General features: G+C 48.6%; 1 protein-coding gene across 2 annotated transcripts in view; it reads right to left on the bottom strand.

Moving 5' to 3' along the window:
- Positions 1-1,565: 1,565 nt before the first annotated feature.
- The window catches only part of Col15a1 (collagen type XV alpha 1 chain), a 185,439-nt gene continuing 167,346 nt past the window's right edge, over positions 1,566-19,658 (bottom strand). For both annotated transcript variants that reach the window (XM_026786561.1, XM_013351949.2), the window contains 13 exons: positions 19,585-19,626; positions 16,451-16,496; positions 14,752-14,832; positions 14,233-14,282; positions 13,697-13,789; positions 13,005-13,149; positions 10,376-10,440; positions 8,120-8,248; positions 7,922-7,981; positions 7,142-7,201; positions 4,299-4,484; positions 3,949-4,064; positions 1,566-2,615 (listed from right to left, as the gene is read on the bottom strand). In XM_026786561.1, the coding sequence (XP_026642362.1) occupies positions 2,402-2,615; positions 3,949-4,064; positions 4,299-4,484; positions 7,142-7,201; positions 7,922-7,981; positions 8,120-8,248; positions 10,376-10,440; positions 13,005-13,149; positions 13,697-13,789; positions 14,233-14,282; positions 14,752-14,832; positions 16,451-16,496; positions 19,585-19,626 (1,287 nt within the window). In that variant the 3' untranslated portion in view covers positions 1,566-2,401. The remainder of the gene's footprint in view (positions 2,616-3,948; positions 4,065-4,298; positions 4,485-7,141; positions 7,202-7,921; positions 7,982-8,119; positions 8,249-10,375; positions 10,441-13,004; positions 13,150-13,696; positions 13,790-14,232; positions 14,283-14,751; positions 14,833-16,450; positions 16,497-19,584; positions 19,627-19,658) is intronic.

The raw sequence follows: 19,658 nt of genomic DNA, 5'->3' as shown, positions 1-19,658 counted from the left end.
AGGCTCCAGATCTGCGGGTCTCTCTTACAGACTCAGAGCAAGTACCCCAAAGTCCTCCACCTTATAGAGGTGATTAGCTGTGCATGCCAAATCTTCCTTCCTGGGTTTGAACAGAGTGTGAGAGTTGGCCTCACAACCTTCTAGTGCCTTCAAGACTTCCAAGCAAATGGGTAAAAGGTTTGGAGACCCTTAAGTCATTCTGTTTTAACTAGCTGAGTGACAGATTTCAGATGTGAAACCCACCAGGCATCCCGAGGGAGGAGCATGGCACCAGGTAAGCAGGTCTAGGGGATGTTATAGATGCTTTGGGGGAAGGGGAGGAGAGAGACAGGAAGGGACACTTAGCGATTATGGCTCTGCCAAGACAGCACAGGACACGAGCACCACGGCCCAGCAGAAGAGCCTATGCAGCTTGCCTAACACATCATGAGGTAGGCCAGGCAGACGTTTGGCAAAGAATCTCGAGGGCCGGGCACAGGACCGAGACGCTTAGTCAGAGCGCATGGGCCCAGAGTTGACTCTGGGACTCCATCCATGAGGGCATGTCCTTTAGCATGTACAGAGGCAAGCCTCAATGCCCTCTCCTAGGGTCAGGAGAAGCTGACGTTTCTCTTCCTGGCTTCTCATCTCCATCTTGTCCTCTCTGTGGTCTTGGGTCTTGTGACTCTGACTGAAGTGGGCGACATCTCTACTTCCCAACTCAGGATCCCCGTGTCCTCTCTCTCCTGCCGCTGCTGCCCATGACAAACACTCCCCACCTGTAACTCAGCCGTGGCTCCATCCTCAACCATCCACCCCTGGGGTTTTCCCCTGGAACCTTTTTTAGTTCATGATTCATTAGATTCCAGCTGCTCTTCCTGCTGTGAAGTCTGAAGTGGAGGTTCCTGGACTGTTTTGCTTTTGCTTCATTCATTAATTTTTTTCTGTTCTTAATCTCCTTCCTACTTCAAAAACTCAGGAGAATGCATTCGCTATGGTGGCTTTTGCTGGGCCAGCCCCGCTGAATGAGAGGAAATATCTCAGCATGCTTCTTGACTACTAATTATGTTTCTAGAATGATGCACTTGGGGTAGAGAGGGGGCCAACAGGCGGCCATACCCTGCGGCGCCTTGGAAAGAGCTTGGGCACGGGAGGGAGAGAGAGCCTGAGTGTGAAGCTAGTCCAGCAATGCCAGCCATGTTACTGGACTCAGGAAGGACCTGAGCCCCTCTTTCTTTTATCTTCATTTGTAAAGTGGAGGTTTAAAAAAAATACCCCCTTTGCAGAGCTGGGGTACCTCTAAGGAGTAGCATTTACTCAGTGAAGCTGACACGGTACATCTATTCTGGCCTCCTAGAGACAGACAAGCCCACAGCCATGCATGGAGACAAGGGTGCAATCATAGCAGATCTCCCACGCAGGTTTATCTGCCCCACCCACCTCACCCCCGCCCCTCCTCAGATCTGGAATAGATTGTCCCCAGTGCTGGTGATGAGATTAGCACATCCACCCAGGCCACTTTTGCCTCAGTGGCAAAGAATAAAAGATCCAGGGGGGGAAAAAGTCACACGGAAGGAGGCACCTGGAAGAGATGTCTTTATGTTCTTACATGGAAAAAGGTAGCGAAGCCGAGTGCGCAACGGTACAGATTTTTCCGAAAACTCGTGTCAACGAATCTGTTTCAGCTGCAGTCGTAATTCAACACTTGCCAAGTGGAAATTTGGGGTGGGGGATGGGAAGGAGGACCAGCAAGGGAAAGGTAATGATTATGCGCTGTTTCTTTTCTTAAGAGTCTCAACTTTCCCAGCAAGCCAGAATTACATAAACAGATGCCACGCTCAACTATGATTGGGTAAACATGCAGAACTCGACAGCATGGTGGCAGCGATGTTTTAAGGGGGAGCCGTATTAAAGCCTGATAGAAAAGAATATGATCGGGATCTTTGGAGCAGTTCCCTTCCTCTGGACGGATGGGTATGGGTGGAATCACTAAGCACTTGGTTCACACATAACTTAGGAAGGGGCTGTGTGTCTAAAAGCTGACCTTGTAAACAAACATGAAGGGACATCTTACACTCAATAGTCATGGTTGGAAGGAAGGAACTATTCTCTGAAGAACGCACTGGGCGATCCCTCCGGCCTGTTTGCTGATTGCCCTACTCTGTGTTGGGTTGTGTTCACACTGCTGGGGTTTCCTGCAGGATCTAGCACCAATATGTGGATTGGATCTGACTTGGATCTGAGTCCCTCGCGTCTTTCCTTTTGAGTATACTGAGGTATGTTTTCTTTGGTTTCTCTTTTGACAAATGTGTAGTATACATATATAAAAAAAATCCTGTAATATTTACAGCATTTTAGACTTCAGTGTCAACTCTTCACATAAGAAAAATTAGAAAACTCTTTAAGAATCGTGGGAAGGCTATTACTTCCTAGCGTCGGTCATGAAACTGTTTTCGATACACAGGACGATTAGCCGATTAGCACAGCTATAGGCTTTCTGGTCCAGAATCTTCCCTGTGCTCAGTGGGGAGGCAAATCCCGTTACTGCCATGTCTGTGGTTCGCCAGGCTTCACAGTACTTATCCACAAGACGGACTCCATGGGGGTTGGATCCATGCCAGATGACTTTCTGGGGCCTAGAAAGGAATTTTAGAGTGTTACTTTTTAAGTGGCGTTTTAAAATAACATCAAGTTCTTTATTTCTTATTTTATTTTACAGCTATTGTGTTGTGTGGTTTGTGTGTGCGTGCACGCATATATGTGTTTGCATGGGGGGTGTGGTCGCATGAGTGTGGGCATATACATGTGGTCAGAGATCAATACTGGGTATCTTCCTCAATCATTCACCACCTTATTTTTGAGGCAAGGCCTCTCACTGAACCAGGAGTTTGCTAATTTAGCTAGATTTGATGGCCACCAAATCCCAAGGATCCACCAATTTCTCCCATTCAGGGCTGGGGTTTATAGGTGTGTGCCACTCCCCTGGCAATTAGATGTATGGTGGGGATCTGAACTCAGGTTATTGTGCCCGTGCAGTGAGCATTTTACCCTCTGAGCCATCACCCCAGTTCTCAAATGGCTATTTTTTTTTTGTGGTATATCTTAGTAAGTGAATTGGCGTAAGTATAGTGAACTAAGACACATTCCTCCTCATCCACAGTCCATGATCCAAGCCAAACCCTCTTTGTAACCTTGTGACTATTACCAGCTTTCTAGGCAGACTCTGTTTCCAGCCAGACTCAGCTTGCAGCATCCCCCAACAGCGTCTTTAGTTTTCGTGAATCTCGACCGTTGTTGCTGAGGTTGCTTCCTCCCAACCAGACTTGTGACTCCTTCACCTGAGGAGTCCCCTCTTTGCAGGACTCTGCTTTTGCGTCTCACCCTCAGAAACAATGGCTCTTCTCTGCTCCTCTCATCGTCTTTCTCTTTTAAAACTACAAAGCTGTCTGCATTTCCATTTGGTCTGTTATCTATTGCCCCGTGAAGCTGAAGACCCTTAAAGCGAAGGGGCCAGGTAAGCGTATTACTGTGCCTTCCAGACCTAGCACTAAATGTGTTAGAGCATAGACACTGAGTATTCTGAACAGCACGTATTGTTTTCAAAGACGGAGAGGCCCATTTATAGGACAAAGCCACAGGGCCACCAGTCACATCATGTCTATGGAATACTGCGTTTTCACCCACAATCATCCGCACAACTGTCCCATGGCATACACACCATGGTCTGACTACTCATTTGACAGGCAGGCAAGGCTGTTGAGATCCCTAGAGTAAAGTGCTTTGCCCACGTATTGTAGTGAGCTACTAGACCTGGGTCTTCTGGCTCCAAGGCCATAGCTTTGCCATGACTCAGCGGCCTCCCTGTGGCTTCGGATTGGCAGTACTCCAGGGCCGTGCTGGCAAAGGTATGTCATTGTTAGAACACATCCTAAAAGCACCTAGCATGCCACACAACAGGGCCCCACTTACCATGATGGATCGGTCATCACATCTCGACCGTCAAAGGAGTATATCGGAATGTGTGTATTGAACTGGCCTCCATCACCCGAGAAGATCGAGTCCCAATTGTTGAAAAGCACCTGGCCCTATGAAGAAAAACGCCACATTAGAATTTTTGTGCCACTGGCCTACAATTAGGCTTCTGCTTATTCTTGAGGGTTCAGATGTCAGCTATCCTGAAGTCCCCAGCTCAGAGAAGAAACTGCTTTGAAAAGAGAAAAAGTGGGGCCATGAGCTATGGTTGATACCCTGGAGTGGCAAATGCTTGGGTTGCTTGGGGACCGGTGTGCCTGAGGGCAGTGATGGAGGTTCGTCTTTACCTTGAGGTTCACAATGGGGAGGCTGAATCTCTCAGCTTTCCTCACAACTGTGGAGAGATCCTGCAGGTGGGACGACAGGAAAGCTCGGAAGGTGGACAGCAGTCCCGCAGCCCTGGCCTGCTGGAAGCACTGGAAGTCTGCTCGGATGTCCCCGGCCACCGGTGTGTTCAGAGCAACCAGGTGCAGCTGCAAAGAAAAGGCAGTGTAGTTAAGGGCGCCGCCACCACCTCCTGTTTTGGGCAGGAGCCACCTTCTGGCTGCAAGGTGTGCCATAGGCTTCTTGGCCACCTGTAAGGGCAATGGAACTGTGTCCATCCCCAGTCAAGATAGCCTTGGAGCTCCAGCCAACTCATTACAGCTCTGTGAACAGCCCTTGGGGTGGGAATATCTTTCTTAGATTTAAAAAAAGAATGCAAAAATTCTCCTTGGACCGAGCAAAGCCCTTTTGAGATCTGTTTGAGCCTGCAGCCCATGCTCAAGCACTCTGGATATGCTCCTAGCTTAATTCTCACCACAGCTTCTAAGTTGACTTTGCCCTGGCTCCCAAGCTTCCTCCAGCCATTGCTGGCTGCCCTTACTTCTTCCTGAGCAGACCAGGGGCTGATCATGGGAGGTGCCCAGGAATGGACTCACAGCACTTATCAAGACATCTGGGATGGAACCTTCTAGAAACTAGGGTCATATAGCTACTCTAGGCTCCCATTCCCGACACCCTGCTCATGAGCCCCAAACAAAAGCCATTCTAGACTTTGTTTTCTCTCATACACTGGCATCCATTTGTTGACCTCCCCTTCAGCCTTTTCTGCTGGCATTCCATATGAAACACAGTCCACAGGCTGAGTGTTCACCCTCTCCTGTTCCCTAGCTTCACCTCAAGAGTAAGAAGCTTACACTGACCTCCAAATGCACCACACGCACGCATGCATACATGCATGCACACATGCGTGCAAGCGCACACACACACAGAGTCACACACCCCTCACACACAGATATAATAATTGAAAATGAAAACTCCAATATACTGCGTTAAAGCTCCATTAGCCACTTTTGGGACTCATTGACGGCTTACCTAAATTCACTTCTCTCTCCCTTGAGCATTTCCTCCTAGAATCTTGGTCTCCAAAATGCTTTGTGCTCTCTTCTAAACCCGAAGGGCACCTTTCAGTCATTTTGCCCCCACCTCCTGCCTTTGATGCTGGAGTACCCCCTTTGACCTTCTTTCTTTGTCTCAGCCGTGGCTTCTCATTTGCTTCTCCTGTTTCTTCCACCAGCCTCTCTTTGCATCTGTCTCTGTATAGAATCTCTTTGGGACTCCTGCCATCCCCAGGACGGTGGCCATAGCTCTGCTGACGTCTCCAGCTGGGTTTAACACATTCATCTTCTACCCCTTCCTTCTCACTCTCACTTGGGTGTCCCGGGGCCACCTCAGACTTACTCTGCTGACCCTGAGGTCTTCTCTGGAGGTGTGAGCATTCCAGAAAGCCTATTTCTGTGCTGTGTGGCTTGTACTGTGAAGGCCTTAGGCCTATGACCCTGTCTCCCTGCTGCTCTCTGTTGGAGTGGAAATGAGTAACCGATCTAAGACAGAATCTGAGGCTGCTTCTCCCAAGGCTCTGAACTGACTCAGGTGGGTTGGGCTCTGCACCCATAAGGTAAGAGAGTTAGGGCACGAGAGAGCGCTGTGGCAATCCAGACAGGCCTGTATGGGTAGGGCTAGCGAGGGACACTCTTCTACAAGGGGGTCTGTGGAAATAGCAAAGCTTCTGAGAACAGGGACAAGAGTTCCCAGGCTGGCTGTACATCCTGTGATCAAGCTCTATGACGTCCCTGAAGTGACCGGGACATGGTCTTTATTTACATTAGTGAAGGGCTGGGGTACATCACCCATCTCCACCCTGCCAGATGATGCCTGGGAAGGGGCCTGTGCCCACTGCATCAGCCCAGTGGTGACTGGGCATCCTTCTCCATCTCATTCATCCTCCTGGCAATACTCGCACCAAGGGACCAGCCTGGCTTCCCCTGTCTCTTCCCGTGACTCCCACCAGCCCTCTTCTACAGCTCACAGCCTTCCGTCACTGCTCCTGGACTTGCACACTCAAACTAAAGTCATTTCAAGATAACATCCCTACCACTTCCCCTTGTTCTACTTTTAACTTCTCCGTAGCTCTCATCGATTGCAGGAAAGGGCCAAAATCCCTAGCTCTGGCCCTTGTGAGCTTCTATAGCCTAAACTTTTTCCTCTGCTGTGAAGTCCACTCCTCTGGCCAGTTTGAAACGCAGTCAGGAAGGAGCAGCACACACACCCCACCCTCCCATGCTCCATCTTCCCCTCTGCCAGGAATTCCTCCTTTCATTTTTCCCTGCCTGAACGTCAATGTCCTTTAGGTCTGAAGCTAGAGTTCACCTCTTGCGGACTGACTACCTTTGTCTTTCTGGTGACCCCAGCATCTTGCTTTTGCCTCACTCAAATAACTGTGATCCATAGTGTGTGTACCCTCCTGGCTAGGTGGTAAGAGCTATTTACCAGGGCTGCAGAGGTGGCCTGTCAGTTGAGAGCACTTGCTGCTCTTTCAAAGAATCAGGATTCAATTCTTAGTACTCACATGGTGGTTTGCAGCTATTTCTAACCCCAGTTAAAGGGGATATGATTCAGCATCCAGACCTCTGCAGGCTTCAGGAACACACACGGAGCACGCATATACAGGCAGGCAAAAAATTACCACTCATATATGTGAAATAAAATCAATCTTAAAAAGAAAAAGAAGGACCTAGATACCAAACACAGGGCTCAGGGCACACGCACATACTCATTCTCTGCCAAGCAAACGTATGACTGTACTTACAACGGGCCTCTGGTAATTGGCACTTAAAATGGGGTTCAGTGGAGGCTGTGGCTGGTACGGCTGTGACGTGAAATGGGAAAGGGAAAAGAATGAATACATTCAGAATACACACTGTGCTCTTCAGGGTACGAAGTACGAGTCTAATGTCCCCTTTAAATAAATTTAAAATGACGCTTTAAACTCTCAAGTGGGAGGACTTTCATGGCCAAATGAGAAAGTCATTAGCAAAGGAGGGAGTGTTCTCAGGCTCTTTAAAACAATCCCTGAACTGGAGAAGCAGAGGACCTCAGCTTAAAAGCCAACATGTCTACTTCTTCAAAGGTTCAGTTTTATAATCTGAAAAATGGGGTAATAATAGTGGCCTCCAAGGGTTGCAATAGAATTCAACATCAGGCTATGCCAGTTGCTTCTGCTCTTTTACTGTTGTGAGTAAATGTTAAAGGTCGGCCTGGTTGGTATGTGGTGCACGCCTTTAATCCCAGCATTCAGGGAGTGGAGGCAGGTGGATCTCTGTGAGTTCCAGGCCAGCCAGGACTACTAGTGAGGTCTGGTCTTAGAATAAGTAAACAAAAGAGGGAGGGATCCTTCCAGACGGTTTGTGGGTAAATTGGGAACAGGGGTCTCCAGCCTCCGCACCCAGGTCTCCCTCCACTCTGGGGTGACAAAATTCTGTCTAGGAATGACTGGGCTTCCGTGAGGTGCTAAGTCACACAGAACAGGTTGGGCTTGGAGATCTTGGTCCTTGGGGGCACCCAGGAAGCAGACAGCAGAGTTACTCACATTGCTGGAAAGCGCTGGTGGTGGGGGGCTGTCAGCAGGAATGGGGATCAGTTCTCCCAACTGCAAGAGAAGGAAGATGTTGCTAATGAAAAGCTGTAAGAAACAGCTTCCAAGACAGAAAACCGGCACTAATGGGGAGTTCTTCACCTTGGAGGGTCTTTGGAGGGGAGAGGGCTAGCAAGGACATTGAAGAATTACCTGTAACCTTTTCCAACCATCTCGGACACGAATGAAAAACTCTGCACTGTCCCTCAGGTAGATGAACGTCCCCTCTATAACCAAGTGTGCTTTCTGCAGCATGTCACCCATGTCGTTGAGTGCTGTGACCTGTCAGGGTATTTTAAATTCCAAACTGTCACGAAGCAGTAGCAAAATGTGATGCGCATTTTGATAAGTAACCCCTCATCCGAGAAAAAGGTTTATTGCATTGGACAGTGCCATAATACTAGTTAATAACTAACAAATAAACTTATTAGTTAATAACTAAAGTTATTCAGTGTTCTGGCTCAAACCCAAGACCTGTCCAAGCTAGGCAAGTGCTCTACCACTGAACTACATCATCAGACCATGGTTGTTCTCTCTTCCTCTCTCTCTCTCTCTCTCTCTCTCTCTCTCTCTCTCTCTCTCTCTCTCTCTCTCTCTCTGTGTGTGTGTGTGTGTGTGTGTGTGTGTGCGCAGTGAGGTACCAGATGTTGTCACGTGGTCTTTTCCATTATCATTTGTTCTCGACCTCATCTTTTGGAGCAAGGTCACATAATGAACCCAGCACTAGCTGATTGTCTACACTGCCATCCAGCAAGCTTCTGTAATCCACTGTCTCTGTTCCCACTCCCTTAGCACAGGGTTACAGATGTGTGCAACCAAGTAGCACTCTGTTTTTTAAAGTGGATGCTAGGGATGAACTGGGGTCTCCATGCCTATGTTCAGGCACTTGACCTGCTGATCTTCTCCTCAGCCTCTAGTTTTTAAAGACGTTCTCACTGTAGCCAAGACATGCCTTGAACTCAATAATCCTTCTGCCTCAGCCTCCCAAGTGCTGGGATTTCAGGAATGTACTATCATGCTTGGCTAAGGGAGTTCTTTTTCATGAAATAAAAACATGCATTTCTCTGAACCACAAGTCTAAATTATAAAAAAATGAATAAAAACCAAAAGATAATTTCCTGTGAAGATAAGGATGTTGCGCCAGAGTAATCTTTGCTGGGTTTTGGTTTTAGCAGAATCATCAGCACATTGCCTTTTTTCTGCTGCCACTCGCATTGATTTTTAGCATCTCCACTGGCTAATGGTGTCATCTCACATTCCTTAGTGACTTTCAAATCCATTTTCATTTGGGATAAGAAATGCAAGCAAGTAGGCAATTATACTTAGCACTTAGTCTTTAGTGTAGCTGGATGGCTGCAATATTAAATATGTTTTCAAAAGTGGGGGCTTGAGGCAGCTCTGTCTCAAAAGTTGCCTAAAATAAGAATGGCAGATATTTAGCAGCCCCAGAAGCAGATTCAGGAAGCTGAGACGGCAAACACTATTCTGAATAGCACCAAGCCTCAAGAAACTATCTCAGTTGAGAGTCTCATTGTAACTGAGAAAAAGTCCCCCCAATTTTTTTTATCTTACCTTGATGGTAATAAAGTTAATCAAACTGACACAGAAATCCCCAAAGAGGCAAAGTGTCAAATTTTGTCATCTTCTGGACAATTCTGTCTTCTGAAGGTCAGTTTTTAAAAAATTTTTTTTAAAGAATGAAACCCAGTAACCACCAAAAAGGTTTCCTTGGACTGCTGCCAGTCTGGTAGGTGCTTGTCTGTCTCTCTCTCTCTCTGTGCATTGTAACAATCCAGGCAAGCCATGCCCACCGCAGTGCACTGTGGGGTTGTGAATGCCCATATGCCATGCTCCAGCTAAGAAACAACCTAGCATGAGTGTGACCATCAGAGTACCTATGGTGTTGTTTACACATGTGTTCATGCTGTCTTTAAAAATAGGAATGATTGGATTTTAGTCACTTCAAGAGTCACAGGCTACAACGTCAATAATCAGTCATTTTGTTTTCTGTAGCTCTTTATTGAACAAGGCATCTGAATAGGAAATAAATGGCCATCTATTATTGGTGGAATGGCACATTCTTTTGTCATGGAATTTTACTTGTTTGTTTGTTTAGAGATAGAGTTTCGTGTATCTGGCCTCTAACTTGTGTTGCTGAGGGCAAACCTTGAGTTTTTGATCTTCCTGCCTCCATCTCTTAAGTGCTAAGACAACAGGCATCTGCCACCATGCCTGGTTTTCTGTGATGCCAGAGATCGAACTATGCCTCCTACGTTAGGAAAACAGTCTGCCCACTGAGCTCTGTCTCCAGAGAGTTCTAATTCCAAAATAAAAGGGATTCCAAACACTGTCGCCAGAGTCTGAAGTAAGTCTGTCCAAAGTGTAATGGCTACTATACACGATACTGACCAAGTTTCTGGATCCCGGGAGTCCTGGCTGTCCTGGAGGGCCAGGTGGGCCTGGAAGGGCCACAGCTGGGACAAAATGAAAGAGAGAAGTTATCACAGGGGGTCCCTGCTGGCCCCCAGAGGGGTGCTCACAGTCCCTTCCATCCTGAGGGTTATCCACCTTGCAGCTGGAAATGGGGCACTCTGACCCAGCAAGAGATTAAGGCCATGCTGATTGGCTTGGGTGAAGAGCTGAGATTTTTCATCATCGCCCTGGATGAAGCTGTGCCCGAGACTCTTCAGAATTGTGAGGAAATCCCATTGGTGGTTATTTGTAAAAGCCAGTTTGAGTCGAACTTTCTGTTACTTGCATCTGAAACTACCCTGACCATACAGTTTACTCAAGAGACAGAGCATGTGACCACCAAGTAGAGGAAAGTGGACCACAGAGAGGAGAGGGAAGAGTCCAGGTTGACGGTGACAGGAGGGATGACCAGGCTGTCCATTGCCAGCTGTGTATTTTAGGAAGCAGCAGGTTCGAAGGCTATTTGCCAGACATTGGCAGACATTCCTTCTACTCTAACATTCTATCGGCATGCTGATAAGAACCAGTGACATTCAGGCTGCAATCTTCCCAGAGTTTCTTAGTTCTTGGCGTGTCACAGGAGCCTTAAAAATCAGCTCAAGGCTGCCATATTGATCCCCAGAAAAATAAAAAGGCGTGAGTGTCCAATTGAAAGGTCCTTGCCTCAGGCAAACACAGAAGTGTTAGCATTTCCCCTTGGTTTTTCTTCTGCCTCTCTAAGCCACATCCCTTCAGCATCTGCACAGCTCTTGGAAGATGCAAAGATGTCTCTATAAGTCCTAGAAAACAACTGCATTGTCTCTTCAGGACACCGCAAGCGAGCCTTAGCTCCAACACAGGGCTTGAACGACCACGCATAGGTGGTAAGTGGCCAGTGGAGGACTTGGATGTGGGTCCAGCCATGTGTCCCTCGAGCATATGACCTTGAGCGAGTCATATGTCCTCTCTGAGCCTCAGGGTTGGCCTCCTGGGAGTTATAATACTATCCACTTCACCTCCCTTCAGCATTTCTGGGAAGTCTACGTGGGTAGTGGCTATGCATGTGTTTTATATACTGGAACTTGTATGAAAGACAGTCCCTGCTCAGTGCAGCAAGGTGTCTAGATCCCCCAGACTGATGCTTTTGTGGACAGCAAATTCTCTGCATCCCACACTCACGCTGCCAACTGCCTGTATCTTCTGCAACGCCTCTGCATCCCTCCAGGCCCTGTTGGCACATCTGGTTTAATCTACCCAGCATCCTTTGCAGATCAAAGTCCTCATAATCTTCTCCTGAGGTCGTTCCCTTCACGCCCACAGCCATTTCCTCGCAGAAAGAGCTATTAGGTTCTCAAGTGGTCCTCCCTCCTGACTATAGATGATTCGTTCAAAGTTGGCACCTAGCTCAAGACAGGCCAGTTAGAATCTTTTCCTGCAATTGCCCTATTCCAAAATATTTCAGACTCGAACTGAGAAAGGAGCTCATGATTTCCAGCTCACAGTGGAAGCACTGAGCTGTCGGTAACCACCTTCCCCTCTGTGCAGAGGATGTGGTCTGTGGGGAGTAAGGAGGAAGTTGGTACACAGATAAGATAGGGCCAGAGCTTCATGACAAGGTGCGAGTCTGAGTTAGGCTCTGGCTGTTCTTGGCGTCCCATTTCCGGTCTACTCATCCCATGAGCTGATTGCTTAGCCCCTCCTTCCAGTGAGCAAACTTCCCTACCACTCACTCTGCTCTGAGCCTTGTTTCTGCCTTCAGCCAGGAAAGCCAAGGCCATGTTAAAGCCAGCCCAAGGCCACCCTCTGCAAGGCCCCAGGTTCTGTGGGTTCCTGGCTTGCTCCCCATGACTTGCTCAGCCTGCTTTCTTATAGAACACAGGACCATCAGCCCAGGGATGGCCCCACCCACAGTGGACTGACCCCTCCTCTATCCATCACTGATTAAGAAAATCCTACAACCTGATCTTATGAAGGCATCTTCTCAATTGAGGTTCCTTCCTTTCAGATAACTCTAGGTTGTATCAGGTTGACATAGAACTAGCCAGCACTTCTGGTTTATATCTAATGTCCAGTATAGAAAACTCCAGAGACAAAAAGTAAATCTGGGGAGGTAACTGCTTCCAGCAAAATCAGTCTTCCTTCCTTCCTTCCTTCCTTCCTTCCTTCCTTCCTTCCTTCCTTCCTTCCTTCCTTCCTTCCTTCCTTCTTTCCCTTGCTTCCCCCCTCTCCCTCTCTCCCTCCCTTCCTCCCTCCCTCCCTTCCTCTTTCCTTCGTCCTGAAGTTCTAGGGATAAAACCTAAAGCTTCCCCCATATTCTACCACTGAACTTTCACTCCATCCCATGAGGCTTCTTCTTGGTGTAATGAATGTCTAGAATTAAGCAATTGTGATAGCCGCAACATTGCTAAATTGTACACTTGAAATAAATGTATGTTATAATATCTGAATTATATTCATTTCAAGGAAGAAAAGAAGGCAGGCTCCATCCAGCAAACAGCCCTGTTAGACAGAGACGTCTGCCAACCAGGTGTGCCACCCTGAGCACAAAGACAGAAGCAGTAGGAATGAAGCGCCACTCAGCACTAACCTGCACCCAGGATGGCAGGAGGTCCTGGAGGCCCAGGGGGTCCCGGTGGTCCAGGGACACCAGGTCTCCCAAAGCCAGGTGGCCCAGGCAGGCCTGGAATTCCTGGGGGGCCCTGGGGCCCCACAACAGCCTCTCCTTTCTGTCCCTGTTGAGGCAAGCACATAGTCATGGAGAAAGCTCTCTTTTAATAAGGATGTCTGCAAGATCCAGTAATTGCAGGTGGTGTCAGCAAGCAGCAGTCCAGACACGGAGTCCAAAGGCACCAGGCAGTCCAGGCAGCCAGAGGTTCCTTGAGATCTAGTCTGGCTTTTTCACTCCACACATGAAGCTACTGAGCCTTCAGAGTGGAGAGGACTGGCCTTAAATCACAGTGCAAGAACCATGCCACAAGAACCAAAGAGTCCTTCTAAAGCTATTGCCAGTGCCTTCCGTTCATCCTACGAAGAAACCCCTCACTATTGATAGCTCTGTTCAGAGGGAAGTTGACACAGTGTGGCCAGCTAATGCCCGTGGGTTCACTAACTGCACGTAGCCTGGACAGCTCTAGAGACTGAGTTAACCAGCCAACAACACAGGAGGAAAACCTGCTCAGGCCTAATACGCACTACACCGACTTCAACTCTAAACCCACCTACTCATACTGGGGACGAGGCACAGGGAAAGCCACAGGTCCCCAGGGAGTTACTACTCACAATCAGGCCTGGATGTCCTGGTAGACCTGGAGGCCCAGACACAAAGAGGTTGTTGCTGGACTCTCCTCTGAAGGCTGCATCTCCATTCCCCTCCTGGAAGAAAGACCGTGGGAGGTTGCAGTAAGACAGGCATGAACCTTTCTTAACAGAAACTCAAGAAACCAAATCACAAGCTGTTGCGATATCAGTGGGACCCCCAAAGTCCACGTGTTAGAAACATTATCCCCAAACTTGTGTATTGCTGGCACTGAGAGGTGAAGTCTGGGTTAGTGGAGTGACTTGTGAGCTAGGGAGTAGTTTTGCTACATATATACATACATATACATATCCTTAGCATCCTTATTCTGTCTTGCTCTGTGATTCCTGCATTGTCTCAGGACTTTGCAGAATTCCAACAAGTAAGGAGCCCTAGCCCTCCAGAACCATGTGCTAGAGAAACCTTTATTCTTTCCAAGTTATGCAGTCTGCAGTATTCAGTTATGGCAACAGCAAACAGACTAGGATAATAGACCAAACATTGAATAATAAATAGTCACCTTCAAGCTGTGGAGAAAATGTCTCAGGTAAGCTGGATCAACCGGAGGGCCTGAAGAAGGAACACTTTGTAAGTTCATCATCGTAGAGGCAGAGATTTCAGAGTTTTCAAGTTAGTAGCCATGGTTATCTCTTAATAAAAGTGATACTACGTTGATTTACTAGAGCTGACAGTAGGCTTGGAGGCATCTCTAGTCCTAATCTAGGCCCAGGGACTGTAGGATCCTGGGCAAGTGCCTGATTCTCTCAGCACCATATTTTACCTATGAACAACAACAGAAAGTCACCCTCTCCCTCTGACCCCTACCCCACCTGTAGTTCTGGGGTTGGAAGTCGGGGTTCTGAGCATGCTTACCAGTACCCCACCTTTAGGCCTCCCCCCTGATTTCCCTTGAGTGTTCTGCTTTGGACATGTCAGGCCTGAGACTGTTTCTTACTAGAAACCACAGCGCTTGTGGGCAGGGTGGCTAGCTTGTGTAGCCACCTTGACTTAGCAAGGCCTAGGGCAGGAGCAGGCATACCTGGTGGTCCTTGGGCTCCTTGGTCCCCCTTTTCTCCTTTTGAACCAGGAAGACCCCAGGACCCTTTCTCTCCTTTAACACCTGTCATCAAACACAAGTACATGTTTAAGAACAAGGAAAAGTAGGTTGTGGGAAATCGGGTTTTAGAATTAAGCCCTTTAGCAAAGCCCTGAGAGATGATTTAACACCCAGAAGCACTTATGTAATACTGCCTCTTGCCAGGGCCAGTGCATCCAGAAAGTTCTGTTCTTGCCCCTCCCTCACAGGGTAGCCTCACAGGACAGGGAGCAGCTGAGGGTCTGAGAAGGCAAACCCAGCTCCCCTTCCTACCCAAGGCCTACCTACGGCCCTCACTACCACCAAATAATAATCTCAAAACAAGCCCAAGTGGTGCTCATGCCTTTAATCCCGGTTGTCAAGTGGCAGAGGCAGGTGGATCTCTATGAGTTCAAGGCTAGTCTGATCTACTTCATGAGTTTCAGGTTAGCCAGAGCTGCGTAGAGAGATCTTGTCTCAAATGACAACAAAACTCCATAAGAACAAGTTTCACCTAACACCAAGGAGAAAGGGACCTTGGAGCAAGTCTGAGCACCAGGTCAGGACATGGCCTGGAATTGGCAACCAAAGTGACAGAAAAATAAGGAAAACCTCATTAGGGAGACCCCTCCCTGGCAGACCAGGGTGACACAGCTGAGCTGCAGGGGACCACAGAGTAAGAACGGCTTTCCCTTATTTAAGTTGTGAGTGTTTTGATTCTTCCAACAAAAACCAGGCACTGTGTGGCAGGGAGTAGAGGTGGAAGAGGATTCTTTTTTTTTTTTTTTAAAAAAAAAGGCTTATTTATTATGTATAGACTTCTTCCTGCATGTACACGCCAGAAGAGGGCACCAGATCTCATTATAGATGGTTGTGAGTTACCATGTAGGTACTGGGAATTGAACTCAGGACCTCTGTAAGAGCAGACAATGCTCTTAACCGCTGAGCTATCTCTCCAGCCCCCTGGAAGAGGATTTTTACTGCTCTCTTAGAGGCCTGTCCTGCTGTGGTGTGCTCTTAAGAGGCTGAGTGTGCAACCTTTACTACCTCCCCTGACGCGTCACTCCTCCACCCACACACACATACACACTGAGCAAGGTTTCACGGAAGCTCTGCCTGTAGACTAGGAGAACACAGGTTCCGATGGACCAATGAGGACAGATGCTGACCTTGAACTGGTGATCCTCCTGCCTCAGCCTCTTGAGTACTGGGATCGTAGATATGCATCACCATGCCTTGCCGCACCCTCTCCTCACAGCACTGGGGATCAAACCTAAGGACTCACACACGCTAGGCGAGAGCTCTTGACCAATGGAGCCGTTCTTTCTGTCCTGTAGTTAGTTTTAATGGTTCCTAACACCCGAAAGATCTTAAGGGCTGAGAAGGCAGGAGACACATAGGGCAGCACCAAGTAGGCATCTGTGGCTGTCTTTTGAAGCGATTGGCAAAGATTGAACAAAGGGAGAGTTTCTTGTAACCCAGGAAGTTTAGCCAGGATGCACGGGTATGTGAGAAAACCAGAAAGACATGTGTACTACAGCTCAGCTGCCACTTGTCCCCCATGCCAGTCAGCCCTTCCCGACCACCTCATCTGTGGCCACCACTAGACACACATAAGTGCCTACAGATCAGGAATGTCTCAGAGAAGCACAAGAGTACATACCGTGGAAAGTGACAAGCTCTGTGTCCCCAGGGTGAGCAGTACCAACCTAGGGAGAGAGAAAGACCAGGTCAGACGTGGGAAGCTCTACCCTGGCTTTTGTCTGGGTGGTTACAGTCCTAGGGACATATTGCAGAGAAGGAAATGACACAGGGCCAGGCTTGGACTTAGCTCTGGAGCTCCAGATCTCCCAGCACCCTCAACACAGACATCCCAGGCCTTCAGTAGGGAAGCCCATGATGTGGCCTGCCTCAAGAACAGAGCATCGAGACTTCTGGCCAAAACTCTCAGCAAAAGGGAAACCCAGGGCCTTCAGATTCGTGAGAGTGTTGGCCAAGCTGAGCGTTTTGGCCTCCTTCCTTATCAATTAAGATTGGCTCATGGTTGAGGCCAAACGTCCGAGCCAGTCCTGAGCCAGCTCTGAAGCTGGGCCAGTCGTCTGCTACTGAGTGTAATCAAAGACAGGCATAAGGCACGGGTCCTGGCAGGAGTTGCCGTGATAAATAACAGGGTTGGAGAGGCTATTATGGGCTCTTCATTAGGTGACAGGGGTCTGGAATCCAAGCAGTTCTGGATAATATAATTCTCAGTTCGTTCCCATATCCCTGCTGCCCCCCTCGCCCTTTCTCCCTCCCCCCTTCTCTTTCTCTCCCCCCTCCCTTGTGTGTAGTCAATCTTACGTGTGATTCCTCAGGCACTGTTCACTTTGTTCTTTGAGTCACTGGCCTGGGTCTGGTCAATGAGTGGTCAGTGAGCCCCAGACATCCCGTCTCCACCTCTGTGGCACTGGGATTACGAATGTGCACCATCATGGCTTTTCCCCCCTTAGGTTCTGAGCATCAAACAGTTTTTCCTGCTTGTGCAGAAAGCCCTTCACCAAGCCACTCCCAAGATCCCCAGATCTCGCCTAGCACATGTGAGCTCTTAGGTGAGTCTGCAGGCAGAGGCCCCTGCAAATTGGTGTGCAATATGCCTTGTCTTAGCTTCGGCTCCTGTTCCTGTGATAGGACACCCTAGCAAAAGCATCTTACAGAAGATTTTTTGATTGACAACTCCAGGTTATTGGAGTTATATTGCTCGGGAGTCAAGGTTGCATTGCGAGGAAGCAGCTAGTCACATTCAATCCATAGTCAAGAGCAGAGAGCTAGGGATTCACGTATGCGTGAGCGTGCTCAGCTCACTCTCTCCACTCTTACACAGTTTAGAATCTCTTGCCTAGGGTATGGTGCCACCCATAGTGGGCAGGTAATATAGACAACTGCCCACAGACAGGCCAACCTGACCTATACAATCCCTCATCAAGACTCTCTTCTTGGGCGATTCTTGATTGTGCTGGGTCTACTATTAAAGGGAACTACCACACTCCACCGCCATCATTCCCCAGTTGAGTGATGGTGCCCCACCTGGATCCAGGATCTTTCTGTACTTATGAATGGGATTGCCAGCTGCTTAGTGGTTATCACAGAAAAAAAGAAGATGCTGGGAAGGGGAAGGAATCTTCGAGAAAAAAAATTAAGGATGCATATTGCAGATTCTGGTTAAGAGGCATGGTGGGGGTATAAACTGTGAGGTCTAAACTGTGCTGGAAAGTGCTTATGAGGTGCTGGGTATGTTTCTCTTTGGTGATGTCCACTTTGAGGGTGGCCGTGTAGGAAACATCCTCTCCTCCATATCCCAAGGTGTCCCAGTATGCCACAGGAAATTAAGACAAAACAAAACTCACTCCAAATACTCTGAGCCTAGCATTGACTTCTTTTAAGTAATTCCACGGCACACCCACCCACATGTGGATATGGCACAGGTTCCCAGCATAGGTCATGTGACTGCAGTAGCATTCCCACAATACTCTAAAGTTTGTGGTGGGCCGTCCCATACACTTGGTGCAATGGATTGCTTTGTGGGAGGTGGTAACGCGGCTGGGTTCTGCGGTGGAAGGCGGGACCTTCAACACTCATACCCAGGGGAACCTAGGCAGCCTACAGCTCCTGCATGTGGAGGTGAGTGCACAGATTTCTGGGACTATCTCCAGAACCTGCCCTTGAACCAGAGGCCACTATGCAGTTATCTATAGAAACATGCCCTTGGCGGTGCTATTGCACCTAGGCGGAGCTCAGCACTACACCCAGGTGGATCCCATGCTCTGCCTTCCACGCTAGAATGCTTGGACTGTGGGCTGTCCACTTGGATGCCGCAAAGGTCAGACTTGGACATATGCCTAGGGCAACACACAGCCAGCCAGTCTGTGTCAGTCGGAAGCCTCAGAGAGCAGCCCCATCGCCACTCCCACAGGAATCAATTCAAGCCCACTTCAAAGTATATTTTGAAATGATCATTTGCAAACTCCAGAAAGCAGAGCGCAAGCCTGTCTAGGTCATCCCTGTGTCCCCAGGGCCTAGCAGAGTCCTTGGCACTGGTGAGAGCTCAGTAAATATTTACTGAATGAACGAGCGACTGATTACTCACAGATCCGTGACTCATGCCTGTCCCCTTGTTTCCTCACAGAAATAAACATCTCTCTATGAGACAGGCAAAATCCTAAAGACAGTGCTGCCAACGGCCTGTGTGGGGAGGGGCAGGAGGAGGCTGGGCAAGCCATCATAGTGCCTGCACCTGCTTCCTGGTGACCAGGAGATCTTAGCTGTGGTCCCAGCTGCCCCATGCCCCATGACCCTGGGCTAGCCCAAGAGCTTCTGTGGGCAGTTGCCTTCACGTGATGAAGGGGAGAGATATCGTTTGCCTCTTGAGGAGGTTTGGTAAGCGGTAACACAATCCTCAGGAAGGATAGGACAGAGTAGCTACAGATTCCAACCCCAAGTTCCCGGCCCAGGCACCATGAGCTGGCGTAGCTTCTTCCTGTTATAAGGGATCTGTTTTGCAATTCTACACTCCTCTTGCCCATGAGGCCAATGTGGTCTCACTAACAGAACACTAGCTGTACTGGCTGTATCAAAAGAAGCGGTGTGCAGATATTTCATTACTGGTGTCTATCATCTAGAAACATCTAGACCTTTAAGGGTCCTGATGTGGATAGAAGCTACATCCAGGGATGGAAGGTGCTCGAGGCAAGACTAATCTGTTTCTCTGAGTTGGCACCCATGCTTAGCCTGCTGCCAATGACATGGGCTCATGTTACTTACTGGAGTTTTGCAATGTGGCCGGGCAGGTATTGGGAAAACAGCCTGTAGGAAAGAGAATATGAGGTGTGAGCCCC

This window comes from Microtus ochrogaster, linkage group LG5 (genome assembly GCF_000317375.1).
Source record: "Microtus ochrogaster isolate Prairie Vole_2 linkage group LG5, MicOch1.0, whole genome shotgun sequence".
Lineage (NCBI taxonomy): Eukaryota > Metazoa > Chordata > Mammalia > Rodentia > Cricetidae > Microtus > Microtus ochrogaster.
Note: the sequence above shows the minus strand (reverse complement) of the source record. Positions and strands in the feature narration are given on the sequence as shown.